Source organism: Pongo pygmaeus, chromosome 14 (assembly GCF_028885625.2).
Source record: "Pongo pygmaeus isolate AG05252 chromosome 14, NHGRI_mPonPyg2-v2.0_pri, whole genome shotgun sequence".
Taxonomy (NCBI): Eukaryota; Metazoa; Chordata; class Mammalia; order Primates; family Hominidae; genus Pongo; species Pongo pygmaeus.
In genome coordinates, this window is record NC_072387.2 from 50,394,497 (window position 1) to 50,419,478 (window position 24,982).

General features: G+C 36.8%; 1 protein-coding gene across 2 annotated transcripts in view; it reads right to left on the reverse strand.

Annotated features, from left to right (window-relative positions):
• The window catches only part of VWA8 (von Willebrand factor A domain containing 8), a 393,780-nt gene that overhangs the window by 267,591 nt on the left and 101,207 nt on the right, over positions 1 to 24,982 (reverse strand). For both annotated transcript variants that reach the window (XR_010123553.1, XM_054445896.2), the window contains exons 13-14: positions 4,019 to 4,179; positions 1,201 to 1,314 (exon numbers count right to left, since the gene is read on the reverse strand). Coding sequence is in view for 1 of the 2 variants with exons in the window: in XM_054445896.2 (XP_054301871.2) it covers positions 1,201 to 1,314; positions 4,019 to 4,179 (275 nt within the window). In the remaining variant the exon portion in view is untranslated. The remainder of the gene's footprint in view (positions 1 to 1,200; positions 1,315 to 4,018; positions 4,180 to 24,982) is intronic.

The window sequence follows — 24,982 nt, forward strand, 5'->3', positions numbered from 1 at the left end:
AACCACTATGGAAAACAGTATGGAGAGTCCTTAAAGAACTAAAAGTAGAACTACTGTTTGATCCAGCAATCCCACTACTAGGTATCTATCCCCCAAAAAAGATGTCATTACATGAAAAAGATACATGCACATTCATGTTTATAGCAACAGAATTCGCAATTGCAAAGATATGGAACCAATCTAAGTGCCTATCAACCAACGAGTGGATAAAGGAAATGTGATACACACACACACACACACACACACACACACACCCACCCACCATGGAATACTACTCAGCCATAAAAAGGAATGAAATAATATCTTTTGCAGCAACTTGGATGGAGTTGGAGGCCATTATTCTAAGTGAAGTAATTCAGGAATGGAAAACCAAATATTGCATGTCATCACTTACAAGTGGGAGCTAAGCTATGGAGGACATAAAGGCATAAGAATGATATAATGGACTTTTGGAACTCAGGGGCAGGGAAGATTGCAGGGGGCGGTGAGGGATAAAAGACTACATATCGGGTACACTGCTCAGGTGACAGGTATACCAAAATCTCAGAAATCGCCACTAAAGAACTTACCCATGTAACCACAAACCATCTGTGACCCAAAAACTATTGAAATAAAAAAATTTAAAAAAAAAATCACTGTCGGCCAGGCGCAGTGGCTCACGCCTGTAATCCCAGCACTTTGAGAGGCTAAGGCAGGTGGATCATGAGGTCAGGAGATCGAGACCATCCTAGCTAACACAGTGAAACCCCGTCTCTACTAAAAAATACAAAAAATTAGCTGGGTGTGGTGGCAGGCACCTGTATTCCTGGCTACTTGGGAGGCTGAGGCAGGAGAATGGCATGGACCCAGGAGGCGGAGCTTGCAATGAGCCGAGACTCTGCCACCGCACTCCAGCCTGGGTGACAGAGCGAGACTCTGTCTCAAAAAAAAAAAATCACTGTCATATTAACAACAAAAAAGCAAATAAAACAGTTAATTAGGTTTAATAAAAAACAAAAAAGTGAGGCTGAGAGTACAGAGTACACCTTGGAGAGCAACCTCAAGTTTTAAGAAATGCCAAAGTAGTGGCATATCCAGGACACCAAATTATTAAATTGTTCAAAGTTATCTTGGCATTATTCTAGGTTTAGAAAAATCATAAAAAGTATTATTTTTAACTTAACAATAAATTAGCAATGGGAGTAACGGACCCCAAATTACCTCTTCTGTAGCTGTTCATCAGACAGTTGCAGCTCCTCCTTTAAATGCATATACCTGTCTTCTCTCAGCAGCCTAGAACCATCATAGAGGCTTAGCTCTCGATCATGGATTAACCTAACAAGATAAGAAAAGCCTGAAAATAATCTGTTTTGAACACTGAAGTTTTTAGAGGCAGAATCAGTCAGCCAACAGTCTATTATTGCTGGTGATTGAATCTAATAATTTTGTTAGATGGACCTTTCAAAATTTCAAATTGGCTAGTGCTGTTATACTTGGCAAAACTGTTGGTTTCTGTACTGGAGGGCAGTAGTCATAAATACTTGATAGGGATATGAAAGGGGGGAGGAGGAGAAAAAAGAGGAGGAGGAGGAGGGAGAGCAAAAGAAACAGCTGAATGAGTATCTCAAGATAACTACAAGGTACATATTAATAAACAAGGCAGGTAGCACTTACTCTCTTCAGTCTAAAGTAACTCTGTAAGGGTTGGCATAAAAATATTTCTATCTTTGGAATTACAAGATTTAAAAATACAAAAATCTTTATCATGAAATAACTACATTGCTTTACATATGGCAACTCTGATGGTGACCTAACCATCCACATCACACATAGCATAGTCTTCCAGATGTTGCAATGGCTGAAAAGCACTGTTCTATATCTCACACCAACCCCTAAGTCTCCTAATGCCCACAATAGAGTTAGCCTACATAGCCTCTATTCTATAAGCACTGAAGGGAGGGGATGCTGTATAATGCAGGGGGTAGGAGTGTGGCCGGTGGAACCAATCAGACCTGGGTTCAACTCCAGCTGTGCACCTTACTAGCTGAATGAGTGGGGAGAAGGAGAATGACTCTATGTCTCTAAACTCTCGTCTTCCATAACATTAAGGCAACAGTCACAACTTCACAATATTAATGTGAAAACTAAACAGCTAATGTAAAATGGATGCTTAATACAGCTGTTCTCAATCTTGACTGTACGTTAGACTCTTCTGGGAAGTGTTTAAAAATGGCAATGTTCAGACCTTGGCCTAGACCAATTACATTAGAAAATTCTGATGGTGAAGCCCAGGCATGAGTTTTTTTTTTTTTTTGAGACAGAGTCTCCCTCTTGTCACCCAGGCTGGAGTGCAGTGGCGCGATCTAGGCTCACTGCAACCTCCGCCTCCTGGGTTCAAGCTATTCTCCTGCCTTAGCCTCCTGAGTAGCTGGGATTACAGGTGCATGCCTCCATGCCCAGATAATTTTTGTACTTTTAGTAGAGACGGGGTTTCACCACGTTGACCAGGCTGGTCTCAAACTTCTGACCTCAGGTGATCCGCCCACCTCGGCCTCCCAAAGTGCTAGGACTACAGGTGTGAGCTACTGCACCCGGCCCGCATCAGCATTTTTTTTTTCTTTTTTTTGAGATGGAGTCTCGCTCTGTCACCAGGCTGGAGTGCAGTGGCACCATCTTGGCTCACTGCAACCTCCACCTCCTGGGTTCAAGCAATTCTCCTGCCTCAAGCCTCCTGAGTAGCTGGGACTACAGGCACATGCCACCACGCCCAGCCAATTTTTGTATTTTTAGTAGAGAAAAGGTTTCACCATCTTAGCCAGGATGATCTCAATCTCTTGACCTAGTGATCTGCCCACCTCGGCCTCCCAAAGCGCTGGGATGATAGGAGGGAGCCACCGCACCTGGCCGGCATCAGTATTTTTTAATTGCCATCCTGCAAGGTGATTCCAAGGTTGAGAACCTGAGAAGCACTGGCTTAGCACAATGCACACAGTAGGTACTCAATTAATGGTAGTAGCTGCTTCTATTATTACTACTTGCAAATATGCAAGAGATAGCTAATAAAACGGGACTATTACCATGTCTGCAGTTGTCTGGGAGAAAAAAATATTGTAAATCTATGGAACGTTTATGGTAAATCACTGAAAGTTTGTGACTATTTTTAAATGTTCTAAAATCTAATCAGGATTAACATAATGTATTTAGAATTTTTAATTACATTCAGCATCTGCATCACGTCAAGAAAAAAAAAACTTGTTGGATAATGGCTTATTCTACTTATTTAACCTTTCCTAATGAGTCAAAGTTAAAAATCAAATGTCTACAAGTTAGAGAACCAAAATAAATAAAAAATATCAGTATCATTAATCTCCTAAAATGATACAAGATGGGAATATTTTCTACAAAAGTTACACACGAAGAGCCTTCTCTTAACATTAAATTCTAGAGAAGTTTTAGGAATGTGTGGAAATTTTTCCCAACTAAACCAAAATAAGAAAACAGTAGTTATAGAAATGTTCAAGTTTACAACTAAGTGAGCTTTTTTAGTCTATATAAATATAATTTAAAGCTATTATATATTTTACAAACAAAACTACTTTTCTCTCTCTCTCAAAAAAAAAAGATTCCAACAAGACCAACCAATAATTAAGATCTATGATTCATAAGGAGTGTGTAAATACTGAAGCTGTGACTCTGACAAATTATAGAAACTTCAGCAATGTGACATGCTGCATATATAGACCTGTATATATAAAGTTTTTCAAACTTACTACTAAAGCATTTTATTTTTGCAGTGCCTACACACGGAATTTTGCTATGGGAGGGGCTTTTCCCAAAATGTTCATTATTTGGAGCTTTACTGCATTGTGTTTATAACAATAAAAAAGTGCCATTCTACTTGGTATAGAATCATGATTTTTCAGGATCTACATAACCCAGTTTAAAAAAAAGAAAAAGAATGAGATAGTTCCACCTTTACTGCTTAAGTCAGAGTGGGGGGTGTGTGTGTGTGTGTGTGATTTTTGTGACTCATACCCACCTTTGCAATACAGCAAGCGTGCCTGCATTCACCCGGTGAATGCCATCCAGCAGGACCAGCTTGCCTTCCAGAGCAGCATTCACAAGGGGTGAGGACCGCCAGGCAGTGTCTCCATTTGGAAGGGTGTATCTCTGCTGTAGCAGATCACGCGCTGTCATATCCTAAAACAAATCCCCACCACCCACCAAAGAACATGACGAATTAGTTTTTAAGACATGCAAGGTAGCTTACATGGCTTTACAGAGTCACCTCCGTCTGAACTTAACATTCCATATAATAACAGAGAAGTCATCTTCTCCAATTCCCAAAAAGAAAGCTCTTCAGAAAGCTTTTGTTTTGGTCATTTTAAGATTTTTTTCCATTACTCATTACATTATATAGTAAGAGTGAGAGGTTTTTTCCCTTCTTTATATTTAGCATTTTCTTCCGCTTTTAAAATGTTCGTTTACATAATGGCAGTAATTTCCACCTGAATAACAGAATTTAACTCAATCAGCTCTATTCCTGTGTTTTCGTATACCAACTTTTATGGTGACCTAACCATCCATGTGTTGACTCAATTTTAAAATGAGAGATCACGCAAACTCAACATGCAGATATGTTTATCAATAATGTGCATTTTCTAGCAGTTGATGAGTTTTCCTGAAAAGCTATGCTAGGACCATCACAATGACTCATTTTATTTAAAGAGGCTTGACAATGGAGGAAATTGAAGAGGACAGTCATCAGATGAGGTACAGGAATTGGGAAACAATAGCATAGCACTTACAAGCAATTTTTAAAAGCGCACACACAATGTGCTAACAATAAAATAGTGTAACAGACTTAAGCAAACTATTAATAGTTGTGGCATATAAAAGTTTATCTACTAAAAAAAAAAAAGTTTATCTACTGTAAAAAACTGGAGCTATATAATATGAACAATTTTTTCTTACATGTGCTAATGTGGATAGTTTCTTTTCTATCACCTTCAGATACATTTTGTGCGACTTATAGCAAACAAAAGTTAAACACATTTACAATCATTTTTATCCAAATATTTAAAGTCTTCTGTAAATTCTTGGCTACACACTCCCAACTTTCAGCAGATACAAAACTAATGAATTTGCTTTACATTCATAATGGCAATGAATCTGTATTGAAACCAAGATTAAAATTTAAGTCTTAATTGTTTCAATCTTCTCACTATCAAGAAAGTACTGACTAAATGGCTATTAAAAATTCAAAAAAATAACAGATGCTGGCAAGGTTCTGTAGAAACAGGAAAATTTTTACACTGTTGGTGGGAGTGTAAATTAGTTCAACCATTGTGGAAGACAGTGTGGCATTTCCTCAAAGACCTAGAGGCAGAAATACCATTCAACCCAGCAATCCCATTACTGAGTATATACCCAAAGGGATATAAATCATTCAATTATAAAGATACATGCATGCGTATGTTCACTGCAGCACTATTCACAAGAGCAAAGATATGGAATCAACCTAAATGCCCATCAATGATAGACTGGATAAAGAAAATGTGGTACATACACACCATGGAATACTATGCAGCCATAAAAAGGAACTAGATCATGTCCTTTGAGGGACATGGATGCAGCTAGAGGCCATTATTCTTAGCAAACTAACCCAAGAACAGAAAACCAAATACCACATGTTCTCACTTATAAGTGGAAGTTGAATGATGAGAACACATGCACGCATGGTGGGGAACAACACACACTGGGGCCTGTCAGAGGGTGAGAGGAGGGAGGAAGGATAGCATCAGGAAGAACAGCTAATGGATGGTGGGCTTAATACCTGGGTGATGGGATGATCTGTGCAGCAAACCACCATGGCACATGTTTACCTATGTAACAAACCTGCACATCCTGCACATGTACCTCTGAACTCAAAATAAAAGTTGGAAATTTTAAAAAAAGAAGGTACTGACTTAGGAAGTATGAATAGGCTCATTTTGAATCATAAAGACCTTTGAAAAACAGTAACATTCAAACTCAGCAAGTTCCCATAAACTTAAAAGGCTGGTTTTGACATTGTCAAAATTTGTTCTTTTTAAATAACTTTATTTAATTCTTCAACTATGAATTCTAAATTCTATGCAAATTATATGAGCAATATCACTCTCTTGATGCCAATGACAGTTACAACAACCAAGACTAAACTGATCACCATCATCCATGTTTACTGAGACAGTCACGACATTCCTCATTTTTCCTGGGCCCAAGCAAAAGATTCATTCCCACTCATGCTTATGCTACAGAACACCAAAGGGATCGCTCTCAAGAACAGGACAAATCAAACTAAGTGTCTGTGGGTCATTTTTATAGTCAAACTATGAAAAAAAATCAAATATATGCATATACATGTGCATATAAATATATATGTGTCTGTATATATATGTATGTATACAAATACATACAAACACACAGAATTTTTTTAAGTAAATATAAAAAACAGATAAATTTAAAGAAAACTCTTGCTATGAATCATTCCAGAAAAATATTTGCCATAGAGTTACATCACACATTACCTTGGAAAAGTAAACAAAGAAAGAGAAAACACAGTTTAGTGCAGTGGTTCAAAATTAAAGATACATTATCAGAAACAAGTGGGGAACTTTTGAAACATATATAAACTTAAGCTCCACTACCCTGAAGATTCTGATTCATCAGGGCCAACATGGGGCCTACCATCTGTTTTTTATTAAACATTACATAGATGACTCTGATATGCCTCCCAGGTGGGAAACACTGCTTTAAAAGTATTAAATTAAAATTCACTTATCTATACCCTTCCTTGTTCTAATATGATGTGAGATTGCAAAAAGATATACAAAATGCACAAAAAAATAACATAAATTAAAAGTAAAGTTAAAAATAATAGAAAAAAAGTGTAGGCTTTGTCTATTTTAAGCATTCCTATTGGAATTCAGAGAGGAGATGGCAGGATGAAGGCATTCAACTAATATCATACTTTCAAAGAAACTGATGGATGTTAATTTTGAAAATCACAGCTTCAGACTGAAAACAGCTGATATCCTGGCCCAATTAAGGTCAGGAGTCTTTTGCTTGGGCCCAGGAAAAGATGAGGAATGTTGTGACTTTAGCAGACATAAGATGCTCAGACTCTTAAAAAGCTGAAGCTAAAAACTGGTAACATTTTTTTTTTTAATTTCAATAGAAAGAATTCCTCATTCTCATACCAACATATCTGAATCACCATTCTGTGCATGATATAAAAAAGCACTATTTCATTTGGTTATGATTCCAAAGTATTTTTATATCTTATTAATTCACAGGATGTGTACAGTACTTACCTTATTCAAGTAAGTAAACATTTATACTAATAGAGATGATGAGAAAGACAACTAGTACATAGGGCTCTTCTTTCACAATCTAGTAGTTGGAGACTCCCTTACATTTGCTAAAGTAAAATAAATGATTATTTTTTGCTACACAATATGCAGCAGCCGATCATGCCAACCAAAGCTATAGACCAGAAATGTTCTTCCTCTTTTCAATCTTCGGAGGGATAGAACATGGGAAATACTTGATATTTCTTAAAAGACTAGCTAAGTTTTATCACCTAAACTCTGTATACCATCATATTAGAAAGAGCCATTCTTCATTTTTAATAAACACACATGTGCAGATTGACAGACAAACAGATGATAGATAGACAGATAGATAGATAGATGGATAGATAGATAGATAGATAGATAGATAGATAGATAGATATTTTTTAAAAATATTTTGTAGAGACAAGTTCTCACTCTGTTGTCCAGTCTGGTCTTGAACTCCTGGCCTCCAGCAATCCTCACACTTCAGCCTCCCAAAGTGGCAAGATTACAGGCATGAGCCACTGTCAATTTCTAATAAACCTTTGCATCAAAATAAAAACCTTCCTAAGAGAAAGAAAAGCACTCCTTTTAATATAAGCTATTGGTTTTCATAATTAAGAACTTCTATTGAAAGACAAACATTTCAGCTTTTCCCTAAAGAGATAGTTGGCCCTGCTTTCCCCAATATTAGTTATTATCAGAAGGTATTTTCAATTGTGTGAAAGTGCAAGGACACCAAAGTAAAACTAAACTTTCACAGAACAACTGAATCTAATCAAATCTAATTAACAAAACTTTTTCAGCATAGGCTGAATGGGGAAGTGATATGAACTAATTTCAGGTAATAAGCTAATGTTTAAACCAAAGTAACATCACTTTCAATGGTTTCTGTCTATAGAATATTTGGTTTGTAGTACCATGAAATTATTGTTTTAATATCTTTAACAGACATTGCATCACAGAGTTGTGAAAAATATATATCATTTCCCCATTCTTCCCATCTACATGCACATTGCTATTAGTAAGTAGAAATGCAAATTTCTTTTTAAAAGTGTGCTTATTCCATACGAGCATTTGGGAAACACCCTAATAAAAATCAAGAAAAATCAACATCCTTATTTTTGCACATATTTTTCTCATCCTGAAACTCTTGAACTTAAGAGAATAAAAATAGCACTAATGATATCATAGAGCCTGATCCGCTTCCTCTTTCCGCATTTCCTTAACATTTTTAAAATAACAGGACATGAAATTTAATTCCTTTAGGTCTACCACTGTCTAACCTTGAACACCTCACTTTCATTCAGATCCCTGGAAAACATCCATGTATCTCTTACGATTCCATGTCAATTGGAATTATGTTCTTTTGATTTGTAACTGAGAAACTCCACCGAAAATAAAAACGTCCTGTTAAAATGAGAAGCATAACTCAAGAAATGGATCAGAGAATATAAATTTGAACCTTAAAGCAATGATATGCCTTAAATGTTTTTAGTACCTTTAAATGATCTAAGCTAATTTTTTTGAGAATTCCCTTGAGAAATCCAGATACAGTCAATAGCTCAATAAAATAACTGTACAAAGTGGTTGTGTGTACGGTATCTAGAATAACATTAGAATTATTTTTCCAAGGCATAATGTCATTCAGAAAAAAATCTGAAAATATTATAGTACATTTTTAGTGTATAAAGAAATTTGAGCTACCTCTCTTACTGATACTAAAGTAAAATTTTACATTATAATGCACATATAACTGTCTTATAGGAAATTAAAATGATTGTAGCAAAAGTAGAATATCAAAGTACATATAGAGTACGACTTCAACCAGGTTTAAAAAATACACATTTCCACCACATATATAAACCCAAGAGTTTCAGAAAGCATTTAAGTTGACTTGCAAAAATATGCTTAATATAATGTATTATAAAATTAAACATAAGTGGACAAGGAAAACTAAACAAGGAAAGATGAAACTAAGAGGAAAAAATAATATGCAAAATATATCTGAACAGTCTAAAATTTGAATCTAATCTAATATCCAACATAAAGAGTGACACTAAAAAAAAAGTTACAGGTGTTCCTGTATTAGTTTGCTGAGAATGATGGTTTCCAGCTTCATCCATGTCCCTGCAAAGGACATGAACTCATCCTTTTTTATGGCTGCATAGTATTCCATGGTGTTTTTGTGACAAATTTTCTTTATCCAGTCTATCATTGATGGGCATTTGGGTTGCTTCCAAGTCTTTGCTATTGTGAATAGTGCTGCAATAAATATATGTGTGCATGTGTCTTTACAGTAGAATGATTTATAATCCTTTGGTTATATACTCAGTAATGGGATTGCTGGGTCAAAAGGTATTTCTGGTACTAGATCCTTGAGGAATTGCCACACTGTCTTCCACAACGGTTGAACTAATTTATACTCCCACCAACAGTGTTAAAGCATTCCCATTTCTCCACATCCTCTCCAGCATCTGTTGTTTCCTGACTTTTTAATGATCGCCATTCTAACTGGCGTGAGATAGTATCTCATTGTAGTTTTGATTTGCATTTCTGTAATGACCGGTGATGATGAGCTTTTTTTCATATGTCTGTTGGCTGCATAAATGTCTTCTTTTGAAAAGTGACTGTTCATATCCTTCACTCACTGTTTGATGGGGTTTTCTCCTGTAAATTTGTTTAAGTTCCTTGTAGATTCTGGGTATTAGCTCTTTGTCAGGTGGATAGATTGCATAATTGTTCTCCCATTCTGTAGGTTGGCTGTTCACTCTGATGATAGTTTCTTTTGCTGTGCAGAAGCTCTTTAGTTTAATCAGATCCCATTTGTTAATTTTGGCTTTTGTTGCCATTCCTTTTGGTGTTTTAGTCATAAAGTCTTTGCCCATGCCTATGTCCTGAATGGTATTACCGAGGTTTTCTTCCAGGGTTTTAGTTTCTAGTTTTCCTAGCACCATTTATTAAATAGGGAATCCTTTCCCTGTTGTTTGTTTTTGTCAGGTTTGTCAAAGATCAGATGGTTGTACATGTGTGGTGTTATATCTGAGGCATCTGTTCTGTTCCATTGGTCTATATCTCTGTTTTGGTTACTGTAGACATGTAGTACAGTTTGAAGTCAGGTAGCATGATGCCTCCAGCTTTGTTCTTTTTCCTTAGGATTGTCTTGGCTATACGGGCTATTTTTTGGTTCCACATGAAATTTAAAGTAGTTTTTTCTAATTCTGTGAAGAAAGACAATGGTAGCTTGATGGGGATAGCATTGAATCGATAAATTACTTTGGGCAGTATGGCCATTTTCATGATATTGATTTTTCCTATCCACGAGCATGGAATGTTTTTCCATTTGCTTGTGTCCTCTCTGATTTCCTTGAGCAGTGGTTTGTAGCTCTCCTTGAAGAGGTCCTTCACATCCTTTGTAAGTTGTATTCCTAAGTATTTTATTATCTTTGTAGTAATTGTGAATGGGAGTTCACTCATGTTTTGGCTCTCTGTTTGTCTATTATTGGTGTGTAGGAATGCTTGTGATTTTTGCACATTGACTTTGTATCCCAAACACCGCATGTTCTCACTCACAAGTGGAGTTGAATGAGACCACATGGACACAGGGAGGAGAACATCACACACTGGGGCCTGTCTGGGGATGGCGGGGCTAGAGGAGGAATAGCATTAGGAAAAATACCTAACGTAGGTGATGGGTTGATGGGTGCAGCAAACCACCATGGCACGTGTATACCTATGTAACAAACCTGCACATTCTGCAGATGTATCCCAGAACTTAAAGTATTAAAAAAAAAAAAAAAAAGTTACAGGTGGTAGCTCATGCTTGTAATTCTAGCACTTTGGGAGGCTAAGGTGGGCGGGCTGATTGCTTGAGCTCAGGAGTTCAAGACCAGCCTGGGCAACATGGCGAAACCCCATCTCTACAAAAACTACAAAAAATTTGCCAGGTGTAGTGGAGCACACCTGTAGTCCCAGCTACTTGGGGAGCTGAAGCACAAGGATCACTTGAGGCCGGGAGGTGGAGGCTGCAGTGAGCCAAGATTGCAACATTGCACTCTAGCCTGGGTGACAAAGTAAGACCCTGTCTCAAAAAAAAAAAAAGTTACATAAGTCATAATGATCACAACATCAACACCAAATCAGAAGCAGCACAATTCTTGATAATAAAATTGAGAAAAATTTGTTTCATGGGTCAGGTCATCCTATAGAGAACAACATGTTAAAGAGTTAAAAATAGAAGTAATAATAATTATTACAGCTAATCCTTATGGAAAGCCTAACAAGTGCCAGGTACTTTGCATATGTTAACTCATGTAATCCTTATAACCTGAAGAACCATGTACAATTATATTCTTCATTTTACAGAGAAGAAAACTGAGGTATGAAGAGGTCAAACAGTTTACCCAATCAAAGACACACAGCTAGCAGGCAGAGGAGCCAGATTGTCCTCAAGTATATTACAACAACGGACACAGCAATAAATTTCACTAAAAGAAATTCCATAAGGAAAGAGCTGGGTTGGATTAATCAACCCATGAATAGATTGTAGAGTTAATATAGGAATATACCAATAACACACCTCTCAGGCTAGCTTCACAAATTAACTTCTAATAAGTCTCAATCATCTTCTTTGAGAAGAGCTAAAAAGTGTGACTATGATGTTAACCACTCCCCAAACAGACCCCAAATACAGCTAGTCTTTATTGCTGTTTTAAAATTTATTTCAAAACATATAAAAAAGATTGAAATAAAAATGCTTTAGTTAAAAGTAAGTACATCTCTAAGTAGATATGATTCTTCATTCTCATTTCTGAATTAAAAATATAAACAGTAGACATTTAATATTTTTTCAATTGGGGTAAATAAGCACTAATAATGATTTTGTTTTCCAAAGGAAACTAGCTGAATTTCTGTAGGCTTTCCAGGTCTACCTCAAATGAGTTTTACTTATTAAGCAATACTTATTTTACTAGGAAAACACTATACCAGTAGTATAAACCAGAAGAAAATCTGGGATTATGTGAATAAAAGAATATACCAAGAATAAGCCATTGACTTTGCAATACAGTATTAACATGCCCACACCTACTAGTGGCAGCAGAATGCTACATAAATATTGTATAAACATACAATGTTAATAATTTTTAGGTCCTGGAATAGAAATGAAGCCATTATTTCCAGAATCTAAGCATGCTCAGTGAACAGAACACAGGCATGCTGCCAACATTCCTCAGTGTCATTTATGTTTGATCTCAAAAAGGCCCCTCATTTTACATATATTGTAAAATTATTTGTAAACTCTTCCATCCTTCTCCCTCAAGCTCCTCTTTTAAAGAACTATTTTTAACCTGTAGCACATAAAATTAACTTCCTTTTATGTACAGGATGCGATGTTGACATTACAAGCCTACTATGTTGATTTCAGTTACTCTGCTGTCAATGGGGAAAAGTTGATTTTGCAGTTGTATGCGTGGTAAGCACTGGAATCTATTTCAAGAAGATCTGTTCTAGTTAAAGATTTATACTATGAACATAGAATAAATTTCTCTCATTGAAGATAACCAGAAGTCAAACCCACTATGTTACTAACAACTGCTTCAACTAAAGGACATCTTAATAAAGATGCAAAATTAAATATAAATGTAAGGTCAGTATAGGTGCAGATAATACAGTTATGTTCTCAATCAAGATACACAACCAAATACCCTCATATTATCCTTCTTATACTACAAAGGCTAGAAAACTAGAAACATCATTTCTTAAAGTCTGTGCAGCTAGAGTTCTATTCATGAACCAGGTTCCACCAAGCATTCTCATGTACAAGAGACTGGAAAAATGGCAGTGAACAATGGGAGTAAGGGAGCAGCCAGCACAAAGAAAACTGCTCTTCTAGGGCATCAATGGCTAAATTCCTCCTGGTACTGCCATTCCTTACTGGGTAAAATGTAAATTGCATTCCCTGTTTCTCCCAGAAATTTTGTAAATTAGCTAACACTCTGTAAATAATATCTTTTCATTTTAGAGACTGAGTACTATTGTTCACCAGAAAGCCAGAACTTAAGGATGATATTTAAAACGTAAATCAACTTGTTAAAGATTGTAAAGAAAATGTTGACAGACAACTAAGTACATTAAGAAGGATAAGAAGAGTTTCACATGGCAAGAAGCAGAGATGCAATAGACTAAAACCCCAGCATATACAAACTAAAGAATCATATTTTATTCAAATAGTACAACAAACTTTGTTGCATTTTATCACAAATGTTAGACTCCCTTAGAAAAACAGGTGTGAAAGTAGCAATAAATTCTAGTTTAAGTATCTGCAATAAGCTAAACACCTAAATCAAGAAGTTAGAAAAACTTCAAATCAACAATCTAACATCACAGCTAGAGGAACTAGAAAAACAAGAATAACCTAACTCCAAAGCTAGCAGAAGAAAAGAAATAACTAAAATCAGAGCAGAACTGAATAAAACTGAGACTGAAAAATCCATACAAAGGATCAACTAACCCAAAATTTGGTTATCTGAAAGGATAAACAAGATAGACCACTAGTGAAATTAACAAAAAAAGAGAGAAGATCCAAATAAGCACAGTATCAGAAATGACAAAGGTAACATTACAACCAATCCTACAGAAATACAGATCATCATCAATGACTATTATGAACACCTCTCTGCACACAACTAGAAAATCTAGAGGAAATGGATAAATTCCTGGAAACACACAACCTCCCAAAACTGAATTGGGAAGAAACTGAAACCCGAAACAGACCAATATCAAGTTCTGAAATTGCATCAGTAATAAAAAACTTACCAAAAAAACACAACCCTGGACCAGATGGATTCACAGCTGAATTCTCCAGACATCAAAAAAGAGCTGGTACAAATTCTACTGAAACTATTCAACACAACTGAGGAATAAGGACTCTCCTCTCTAACTCGTTCTACAAAGCTAGCATCATTCTGATACCACAATCTGGCAAAGACACAACAAAGAAAGGTAACTATAGGCCAATACCCTTGAGGAACATGGACACAAAAATCCTCAACAAAATACTAGCAAAACATATCCAGTAGCAAATAAAAGTTAATTCACCACGGTCAGGTAGGCTTTATTCCTGGGACACAGAGTGGGCTCAACATATGCAAATCAATAAATATGATCACCACATAAACAGAATTAAAAGCAAAAGCCATTTTGATCATCTGAGTAGACACAGAAAAAGCTTCCGATAAAATCCAACATCCATTTATGATAAAAACCCTCAACAACCTAGGCACTGAAGGAACATACCTCAAAATAATATAATAAGAGCCGGCTATGACAAACCCACAGGCAACATCACACTGAATGGGCAAAAGCTGGAAGCATTCCCCTTAACAACTGAACAAGACAAGGATGCCCACTCTCATAACTCCTATTCAATATAGTACTAGAAGTCCTAGCCAGAGCAATCAGGCAAGACAAAGAAATAAAAGGCATCCAGATAGGAAGATAGGAAGTCAAACTATTTCTCTTCCCACATGATATGATTCTATACCGAAAACCCCACAAACTCCCTCAAAATGCTCCTAGAACAGATGTCAGTAAAATTTCAGGATACAAAACCAATGAACAAAAATCAGTAGCATTCCTACACACCAATAACATTCAACATTGAATGGATACACCAATAACATTCAACATTTAATGGATACACCAATACATTCAAGCTGAATGTGTCAGGAACACATTCCTATTTACAATAGCTGCAAAAAAAAAAAAAAAAGTAAATAAAATACCTAGGAATACATGTAAAAAAGGAGGTGAAAGATCTCTACAAGGAGAACTATAAAACACTGCTGAAAAAAATCAAAGATGACAAAAACTAATGGAAAAACATTCCATGCTCATGGATTAGAAGAATAAATATTGTTAAAATGGCCGTACTGCCCAAAGCAATTTACAGATTCAGTGCTATTCCTATCAAACTCTCAATGTCATTTGCCACACAAATAGAAAAAATTATTTTAAAATTCATATGGAACCAAAAAAGGCCCAAATAGCCACAGCAATCCTAAGCAAAAAGAACAAAGCCAGAGGCATCACATTACATGACTTCATGAAAAGATACTTCTCAAAAGACATACAAGTGGCCAAAAAATATATGAAAAAATGCTCAACATCACTAATCATTAGAGAAATGCAAATCAAAACAACAATGAGATACCCTCTCACATCAGTTAGAATGGCTATTACCTCTTACATCAGTTAGAACGGCTATTATGAAAAAGTCAAAAAATAACAAATGCTGACGAGACTATGGAAAAAAGGGAACACTTACACACTGTTTGTGGGAATGTTAGTTCAGCCACTGTGGAAAGCAGTTTGAAGATTTCTCAAAGAACTTAGAACTATCTTCATTCGACCCAGCAATCCTATTACTGGGTATATGCCCAAAGGAAAATAAATAGTTCCACCTAAAAGACACATGCACATGTATGTTTACGGCAGTACTATTCGCAACAGCAAAGACACGGAAGCAAACTAGATGCACATCAATGGTGAAATGGATAAAGAAAATGTAATACATATACACCATTAAATAATATGCAGCCATAAAATAGAATGAAATCACATCCTCTGCAACAACATGGATGGAGCTGGAGGACATTATAAGCAAACTAACGTAGAAACAGAAAACCAAATACCACATGTTCTCACTCACTCATGTTCTCAGCCACTCAAGTGGGATCTAAACATTGAGTACACACTGACATAGAGGTGGGAACAATAGACAATGGGGACTACAGAGTGGGAGGGAAGAAGTGAAGGGTGAGGGCTGAAAAATAACTGTTGGGTACTATGCTACCTGGGTGATAAGACCATTCATACCCCAAACCACAGCATAACATACCTGCACACATACCTCCTGAATCTAAAATAAAAGTCGAAATTAAAAATAAATTAAATATCTGCAATAATATTTGCCTCATAATAAGCTTTTTAGTTCTTTTTTTTTTTTTTTAAAGAGACAGGTCTCCCTACATTGTCCCGGCTGACTATTCATAAGTGCTAATAGTGTACCACAGTGTTGAATTCCTGAGCTCTAGTGATCCATCCACCCAAGTAGGTGGGAATACAGGTGTGTGCCACTGTGCTCAGCTTATAATAAATTAGTTTCTAAAAGCAAGTAACAAAATATGAAATCAAGATTGGTGTAATTATGAATTACCTGTTTGGTATTCAGTAAAGATACCTGGAGCAGATACTGCATTTGACCACCCTCAACACCACTCAAATCCCTGTTAGTCAGCCACATGAGGGGTAACACATGTGAAAGGATGGCTACAAAGTGAGGAAGGCTGGGATTCAATTCCAGTTCTGAGACTTCCTTATTGTGTGATAAATGAGTGAAATGAGTAAAATATCTTTAGAATTAAATGAGATAATGCCGGGCACCTAATGGTTATTTAATAAATGACAGCTGAATCTGAATCAAGTGAAGAAACAAACTATAAATATGTTAAAATTTAAATATAACAATAAGTCTCAGTTCACAATTCAGGACAGTAATAGAAGTGATATGACAATGCTGCATACAATTAAATGACAGAAAATTCCTATCTTAGAATTTAAAATAAAGTTAATATTGAAGCAGGTAAAAATAGTAAAGAAAAGCTGACAACAGAGGTCATTTAAAAATAATCTAAAATTTCAGGCTAGGCACAGTGGCTCACGCCTGTAATCCCAGCACTTTGGGAGGCCAAGGTAGGCGGATCACCTGAGGCCAGGAGTTCAAGACCAGCCTGGCCAACATGGTGAAACCCCGTCTCTACTAAAAATTAGCCAGGTATGGTGGTGCACACCTGTAATCCCAGCTACTCGGGAGGCTGAAGCAGGAGAATTGCTTGAACTCTGCAGGTAGAGGTTGCAGTGAGCCGAGATCATGCCACCGTACTCCAGCCTGGGTGACACAGCAAGATTCTGTCTCAAAAAATTAATTAAATAATCTAAAATTTCCACAATTTATTTATTCAAATATATATTGAATATATATATGGAGAGAGAGAGAGAGAACCAGCCTACTGCTTGCAAATCACCATTTCAGGTGCTGAGAATTCAGTAGTGAAAAAAATAAACATGGATCTTACACTCCAGTGAGAAGGAACAAAAATAGATAAAGGAAAGGAGACAGGAGGAGAAGGAAGGAATAGAAGGACACAAATAAGAAAATAGCACATAGTAGTTGGTACTACACAGAAAATATCAGGTAATATGACAGCAAATGACTCAGTGCATCAAAAACGCTTTCTCTACAGGTATTCAAGTTGAGATTTCAAAGTCAAGAGGCCACGTGAAGATCAGGCAAGAATATTCCAGTCTGATGACACAGCCTGTGAAAATGCCCCGTAGCAGAAAGAAGCCAGACAGATTTAAGGGATTAAAAGTACCCAGTGAGACTGAAACATATCAGTAGAGGGTCCAGCAGGAAGGGAGAAGGCTGAAGAGGTAGGCATGGATTGGGTCACGTAGCGCAGTGGTTCTCAACCCTGGCTGCTGGTTATAATTGAAAAATACTGGTCCCACCTCCCACCAATTACTTTAGACTCTCTGGTGGTAGAGCCTGGACACTGGAAGTTTTTCAAAGATCCTTGAGTGGTTCTAATGGGTAACCTCGTTAATGGAAGACTCGTATGCCAGGGTAAAGTGTCTTTATTTTATTCTAAGTATGATGGGAGGCCACTGACAGATTCTAATCAGGGAAATGAAAAGATCTGATTTACATTCTTAAGAGATCACTCTACAACTTTAGTGAATAGAATATGGAATGCAACATACTCTAACTACGTATCTACAAATGTTCAAATGACAAAACTGATGAGTTCTTAAAAACTCCATAAAGTAAAACTCCATATGCCAAATGCATTTTCCACCAAAGGCTCAATAATGGGCCCAAGGATAGTGGGTTAGAATTTTTGGAAATGTCCCTGGTTACAGTAGATCCTGCAAAAAACAAATGATGGAATATTAACAACTGGCTATGAGGGGTGAGGGTGATGGGGAGAAGGCTAAGAAATGTGCCATGTTCCAGTACTTAACAACTCTCTTGATTGACAATGCATCCCTTTTGGCACCTTCCTCACAAAACTAAAGCTGCCTTTTCTGAATTGCTACTCCATGGAAGACACTGTGCAGCAGGAAGCCAAACATTTGTTCACTAGCTGGGAAATAGAAAAGAATCCAATGGATTCAGGGAGAGTTACTAAAAAGAAATGAGGAGCCTCTCACTTGAAGCAACATAGAAAAACGCTTGCTAAGATTAAAGAAATGTGCTGGTTGAACTCTCAGGGTGATACGGCTTGGCTGTGTCCCCACCCAAATCTCACCTCGAATTATAATACCCATAATCCCCATGTGTCATGGGCAGAACCAGGTGGAGATGACTGGATCATGGGGGGTGGTTTCCCCTATGCTGTTCTTGTGATAGTGAGTGAGTTCTCATGATATCTGATGGTTTTATAAGCATCTGGCATTTCCCCTGCTTGCACTCAACTCCCTCCTGCCGCCCTGTGAAGAAGGTGCCTGCTTCTCCTTTGCCTTCTGCCATGATTGTAAGTTTCCTGAGGCTTCCCCAGCAATGTAGATCTGTGAGTCAATTAAACCTCTTTCCTTTAAAACTAACTAGTCCTGGGTATTTCTTCATAGCAGTGTAAGAACAGACTAATACACAGGGCAACCTTCCCACCTACGTGATAGCATAGAGACTACCATTCCTCTCCTGCGGGGGCTCCCTGCCTGCAGCTACCTAAATCTGGGAGAGCTTAAGGGAGCTATTAGAAATAAACGTGAAGCATCAGAGGAGCTAGGCTGGCTAAGGCCCCTCTTTAAATTGTTAACCCTTTAACAGCAGTCAATAGAGTGTAAAATCAGGATTTTAGCAGCTTCTACCAACTCAAATCCCAAGATACTTCAACTCCACATTCCTGGAGGCATGAATTGAGCTCTGTTAAAGACTGCCTTTTCCTTCTCTGTTATTTTTGGCTCTATCTCTGTGGTTCTGCCAAATGGCTTCCACTTCAAACAGCCTTGTTTCTAACTATGAGACTGGCTTTAAAATCAGCAATAAAGTTCTACGCATTCAGAAAGTGATGTGGATCCTGAAAAACTGGGGTTTTCTTTAATAGGGGAAGAATACAAAACTAAGCATTTAGGAATCATAAAAGGCAACTAGGTCATAAAACTGAAAAGCATATATTTACTTTTCATTTCCAGGAAAAAAAATATGTTCACAAAATATATTCCACTTGCAAATATTTGTAAATTTTAAAATCAAATCAGTTATACCCTTCATTATTTTCTTTTTCAATGTATTTCCCACAAGGATGGATCATAAGGATATACAGATATATCTATAAGATATGTAACTTCATCACTAACGTCACTAACCTTTGGCAAACTCCTCACATTTGCAGTGGTCTTCAATGACTATAAAATCCTGAGGACTCTTAAAAGATTTCCCTAAGACTCCTAATCAAAATTACTGTAAAGTACATTGAAAACAGAAGTACATAGGTCAGGCACGGTGGCTCACGCCTGTAATCCCAGCACTTTGGGAGGCCGAGGCTGGTGGCTCATGAGGTCAGGAGTTCAAGACCAGCCTGACCGATATGGTGAAACCTTGTCCCTACTAAAAATACAAAAATTAGCTGGGCACGGTGGCAGGTGCCTGTAATCCCAGCTACTCGGGAGGCTGAGGCAGGAGAATCGCTTGAACCTGGGTGGCAGAGGTTGCAGTGAGCCAAGATCGCGCCACTGTACTCCAGCCTGGGTGACAGAGTGAGACTCTGTCTCAAAAAAAAAAGAAAAGAAAAAGAAAACAGAAGTGCTGCCTAATGGAGATGATCAAACACAGCAATGTGTTGCTACCAACAGGACTATGACTTCATTACATAATGTCCTTATGTCTGGAGTTACTCCATGCAGAGTTCCCAAATTTGAAGTTTCTTTCCTCTTCAACTTCACAGATCATCAAGAATAGTAAAAGAAATACCTTTCAGACTGGAGTTCCTTATTTGGTGGGATTCCTTGGTCATTTTACTTTTGTTTTCTTTCTCGGACTAATGGATTTGGCTTTACTGTAATGTTTATTTTTATAAACACACCCAAAGGCCTCCTAGTGTGTTTTTACAAATCTAATAAATACTTCATGATAATTAAGTTTGTTAACACAAAAGATGTTATCCATTACTAAAAAAGTACACTTTAATTAAATAAAGAGCCAAGTACATACTATATAATGTAGTTCCCTGTGGACCCAGTCACCAGGCCCAGCCCAGCAGGCCCTGGTATCAGGCAGCCCCCTAGACTCAGGGACCAGGACCCAGCTCATACCCATGTACCCTGGTTCCAGGACCACCATAGTGCCACACCGGACTCTGAAGACTCAGCCTCAAGGTCTGCCATAGCACCATGTTAGGTCCCATCAACCCAAGTTCAGGCTGTTCTCCATGAACTCAGGCTTCAGAGCCACCCTCAGAGACTTAGCTGATAGGCCCACTCACCTGCAGAGTCAGGCACCAGGCCAGTCCACCTAAGGACTCCAGCAGCAAGCCAAATGAAAGACCCCACCAGATGGTCTGCCCAGAATGTCTGGCTGGGTTGGCTAGTAAAAAGCTTTGCCTATCAAGGCCAGTCTATAAAGACTGGATGTCCACTTCTTCAAATGCACAGACACCAATGCAAGCCCATGAGGATCACTAACAATCAGGGAACCAACACCACCAGAAGAACAAAATAAAGCACCAGAAACTGACACTAAATAAATGGAGACCTACGAACTACCTGACAAAGTATTCAAAATGATGGTCTTAAAGGAACAGCGAGCTAAAGAGAACACAGGCTACTAAATGATATCAGGAAAACAATACACAAACAAAGTGAAAAGCTCAACAAAGAGATAGAAACCATAGTTACATATTTTTTGTGGTAAGAACATTTCAGGTCTACTGTCTTCGCAATTTTTAAGTATACAATACAGTATTATCACCTATAATCATTATAATGTACATTAGATCTTGAGAACTTATTCATTCTGCCTAACTGAAACTTTGTACCCTTTGACAAACACTTTCCCCTTTTTCCCATTCCCCAGTCCCTGACAACCAGCACCCTACTTTCTGCAGAGTCAGGCACCAGGCCAGTCCACCTAAGGACTCCAGCAGCAAGCCAAATGAAAGACCCCACCAGATTCTATGAGTTTGATTTTTTAGATTTCACATTTAAGTGAGATAATATAGTATTTGCTTTTCAGTGGCTGGCTTATTTCACTTAGCATAATGTCCTCCAGGTTTATTCACATTGTTGCAAATGACAGTGATATGGTTTGGCTATGTGCCCATTCAAATCTCAACTTGAATTGTATTTCCCAGATTTCCCACATGTTGTGGGAGGGACCCAGGGAGAAGTAATTGAATCATGGAGCCTGGTCTTTCTTGTGCTGTTCTCGTGGTAGTGAATAAGTCTCATGAGATCTGATGGATTTATCAGGGGTTTCCACTTTCACTTCTTCCTCATTTTCTCTTGCTCCGGTGATGTAAGAAGTGACTTTTGCCTCCCACCATGATTCTGAGACCTCCCCAGTCATGTGGAACTGTAAGTTCAATTAAACCTTTTTCTTCCCAGTCTCAGGTGTGTCTTTATCAGCAGTGTGAAAATGGATTAATACAGACAGGATTTCCTTCTTTTTAAAGGCTGAATAATAATTCATTCTGTATATACTGCATATTTTCTTTATTCATTTGTTAATGAAAACATGTTAGTTACCTATCTTGGCTATTATGAATATGCCACAATGAACATGGGAGCACAGATATTGCTTCAAGGTACTGACTTTATTTCCTTTGTATATATACCCAGAAGTGGGATTGCTGGATCATGTGGTAGTTCTGTTTTTAATTTTTGAAGACCCTCCAAACTATTTTCTATAATGTATGTACTAATTTACATTTCTACCAACAACGTACAAGCATTTTTTCTCCACATGCTTACCAACATTTGTTACCTTTTATCTTTTCGATATTAGCCACTCTAACAGGTGTAAAGCAATATTTAATTGTGGTTTTAATTTGCATTTATCTGATGATGAGTGATGTTGCCCACTTTTTATATATACCTGTTGGCCATTTGTATGTCCAACAAGTATATTTTAAAATGCCTGAGAAATGTCTATTCAGGTTCTTTGCCCATTTTAAAATTGGGTTGTTTTATTGCTACTAAGTTGAGTTCCTTTTACAGTTTAGAAATTAACTCCTTGTCAGCTATGATTTGCAAATATTTTCTCCCATTTTGTAGACTGACTCTTCTCTGTTGATTGTTTCTTTTGCTGCGCAGAAGCTTTTTAAGTTTGATGCATTTATCTCATTTATCTGCATTTATCTCATTTACCTATTTTTGCTTTGGCTGCCTATGCTTTTGGTATCATCTCCAAAATACTGTTACCCAGACCAATATCTGCAAGCTTTTCCCCCTTCTTTTCTTCTAGTAGTTTTATAGTTTCAGTATTACATTTATGTATTTAACCCATTCTTAGTTGATTTTTGTATATGGTAGAGATAAAGGTCTAATATCATTGTTCTGCACGTGGATATACAATTTTCCCAGTACTATTTATTGAAAAGACTATCCTTTCCCCAATGTGTGTTCTAGGCTCCTTTGTTGAAAATTAATTGGCCATTAATAGTATATTATTTCTGGGCTCTCTATTCTGGTTCCATTCATCCATATGTTTGTTTTTAATGTCACTACCGTGTTATTTTGATTACTATTCCTTTGTGGAATATTTTGAAACCAGGTAGTGTGGTGCCTCAAATGTTGTTTCTCAAGATTGCTTTGGCTATTTGAGGTATTTTGTGGTTCCATATGAATTTTAGTATTTTTTTTCCATTTCTGTGAAAAATGTCATTGGAATTTTGGTAGAGATTGATTGCATTGAATCTGTATTGCTTTGGGTGGTATCTTTAGTGTTTTCTATATATAAGATCATGTCATTTGGAAATAGAAAAAAGTTTTACTCCAACTTTTCTGATTTGGGTACATTTTATTTCTTTTTCTTGCCTAATTGCTTTAGCTAGGACTTTTAATAGTACATTGAATAGAGTGGTGACAGTGGGCATCCTTGACTTGTTCCAGATCTTAGGGGAAAAACTTTCAGCTTTTTACCACTGAGCATAATGTTAGCTGTGGCCTTGTCATATATCGCCTTTATTATGTTTTATATCTGTGGTCACCAGGGATATTGGTCTGTAATTTTCTTTTCTTGTAGTGTGCTTGTCTGGCTTTGGTATCAGGGTAATAATAATGGTTTCACAAAATGAGTCTGAAAGTATTCCCTCTTTTTCAATTTTTTAAAACAGTTCGAAAAGATCTGGTTTTAGTTCTTCTTCAAATGTTTGGTAGAATTCACAGGTTAAGCCATCACATAATAGGATTGATTTTCTCTCGCGGCAGGTTTTTGATTACCAATTCAATTTCCTAACTCATTATTGATTTGTTCTCATTTTTTCATTTTTTCGTGATTCAGTCTTGGTAGGTTATATATTTCTAGGAATTTACCAATTTCTTCTAAGTTATTCAGTTTGTTGATGTATAGTAGTCTCATGATCCTTTGTATTTCTGTGCTATCAGTTGTGATGTTTGTTCTTCTGTTTATAATCTTGTCTCTTCACTTATTCATCTAGCTACAAGTTTGTAAATTTTATCTTTTCAAAAAAATCAACTTTTAGTTACACTGATCTTTTCTGTGGTTTTTCTGTTTTCTATTGTATTTCATTTTTTCAACTAGACATCTACTGTCCATGAAGAAAACAGAGTTGAAAAGCGTGTTGCCCATGCCTTCAAGGAGCTTACAAACGATAGGAGAGACAAACTGCTGTTTCATCAATTCCAAGATATACATGTTTTATATTTTAATAACTCTGAAATCAGGGTGCAGCTTCAATTGATAGAATCTTAACAACAGCTGCTGAAGAGTCAGTTACCATTGTGTACCTATATGTGCACTTGCTTTTGCTTGTTTGTTTGTATGTTTGTTAGCTTGTGGCTTGAAGAAACAACTGTAATCCATCCATGTTTTAGTCAACAAATTACTCTTTTCCATTTGGGAAAAGAATATGAGTTCTAGTTGTTGCCTAAAAACATTTCTGTCAATACCTTTGGTTAAAATTTTAAAAATATCAGTATCAAAACCAGCAGAATGGCTGTCAGTAGCTTGGAAGACAATTCCGGAAACAACAGAAGAGCATTCTGTTCCTGACCAACCAAAGGAACACACAGAGAATATACGTGAAACAACATGAACATCTGCAACTGAATCATAAAGTGCTTTAGAAGAGTCAGACTATGATGGTGCATAAGTTTTAAAAATATTTCAAAATATTATTTTTTATTTTTATATTTATTTATAAATTATATTTATTTTTATTTTATGTATATTTTCCTATTTATTATGCTCATATTTTCCTTTTTCTTCATGCACGGGAGGTATATAATCTAAATTAAGTCTGGAAGAGTTCTTTAAGAAAAATATGAAAATTCTAAGTGATAAAGTCTTATATCGTAATTTAAGTTGAAGTACTTTTTCTTTC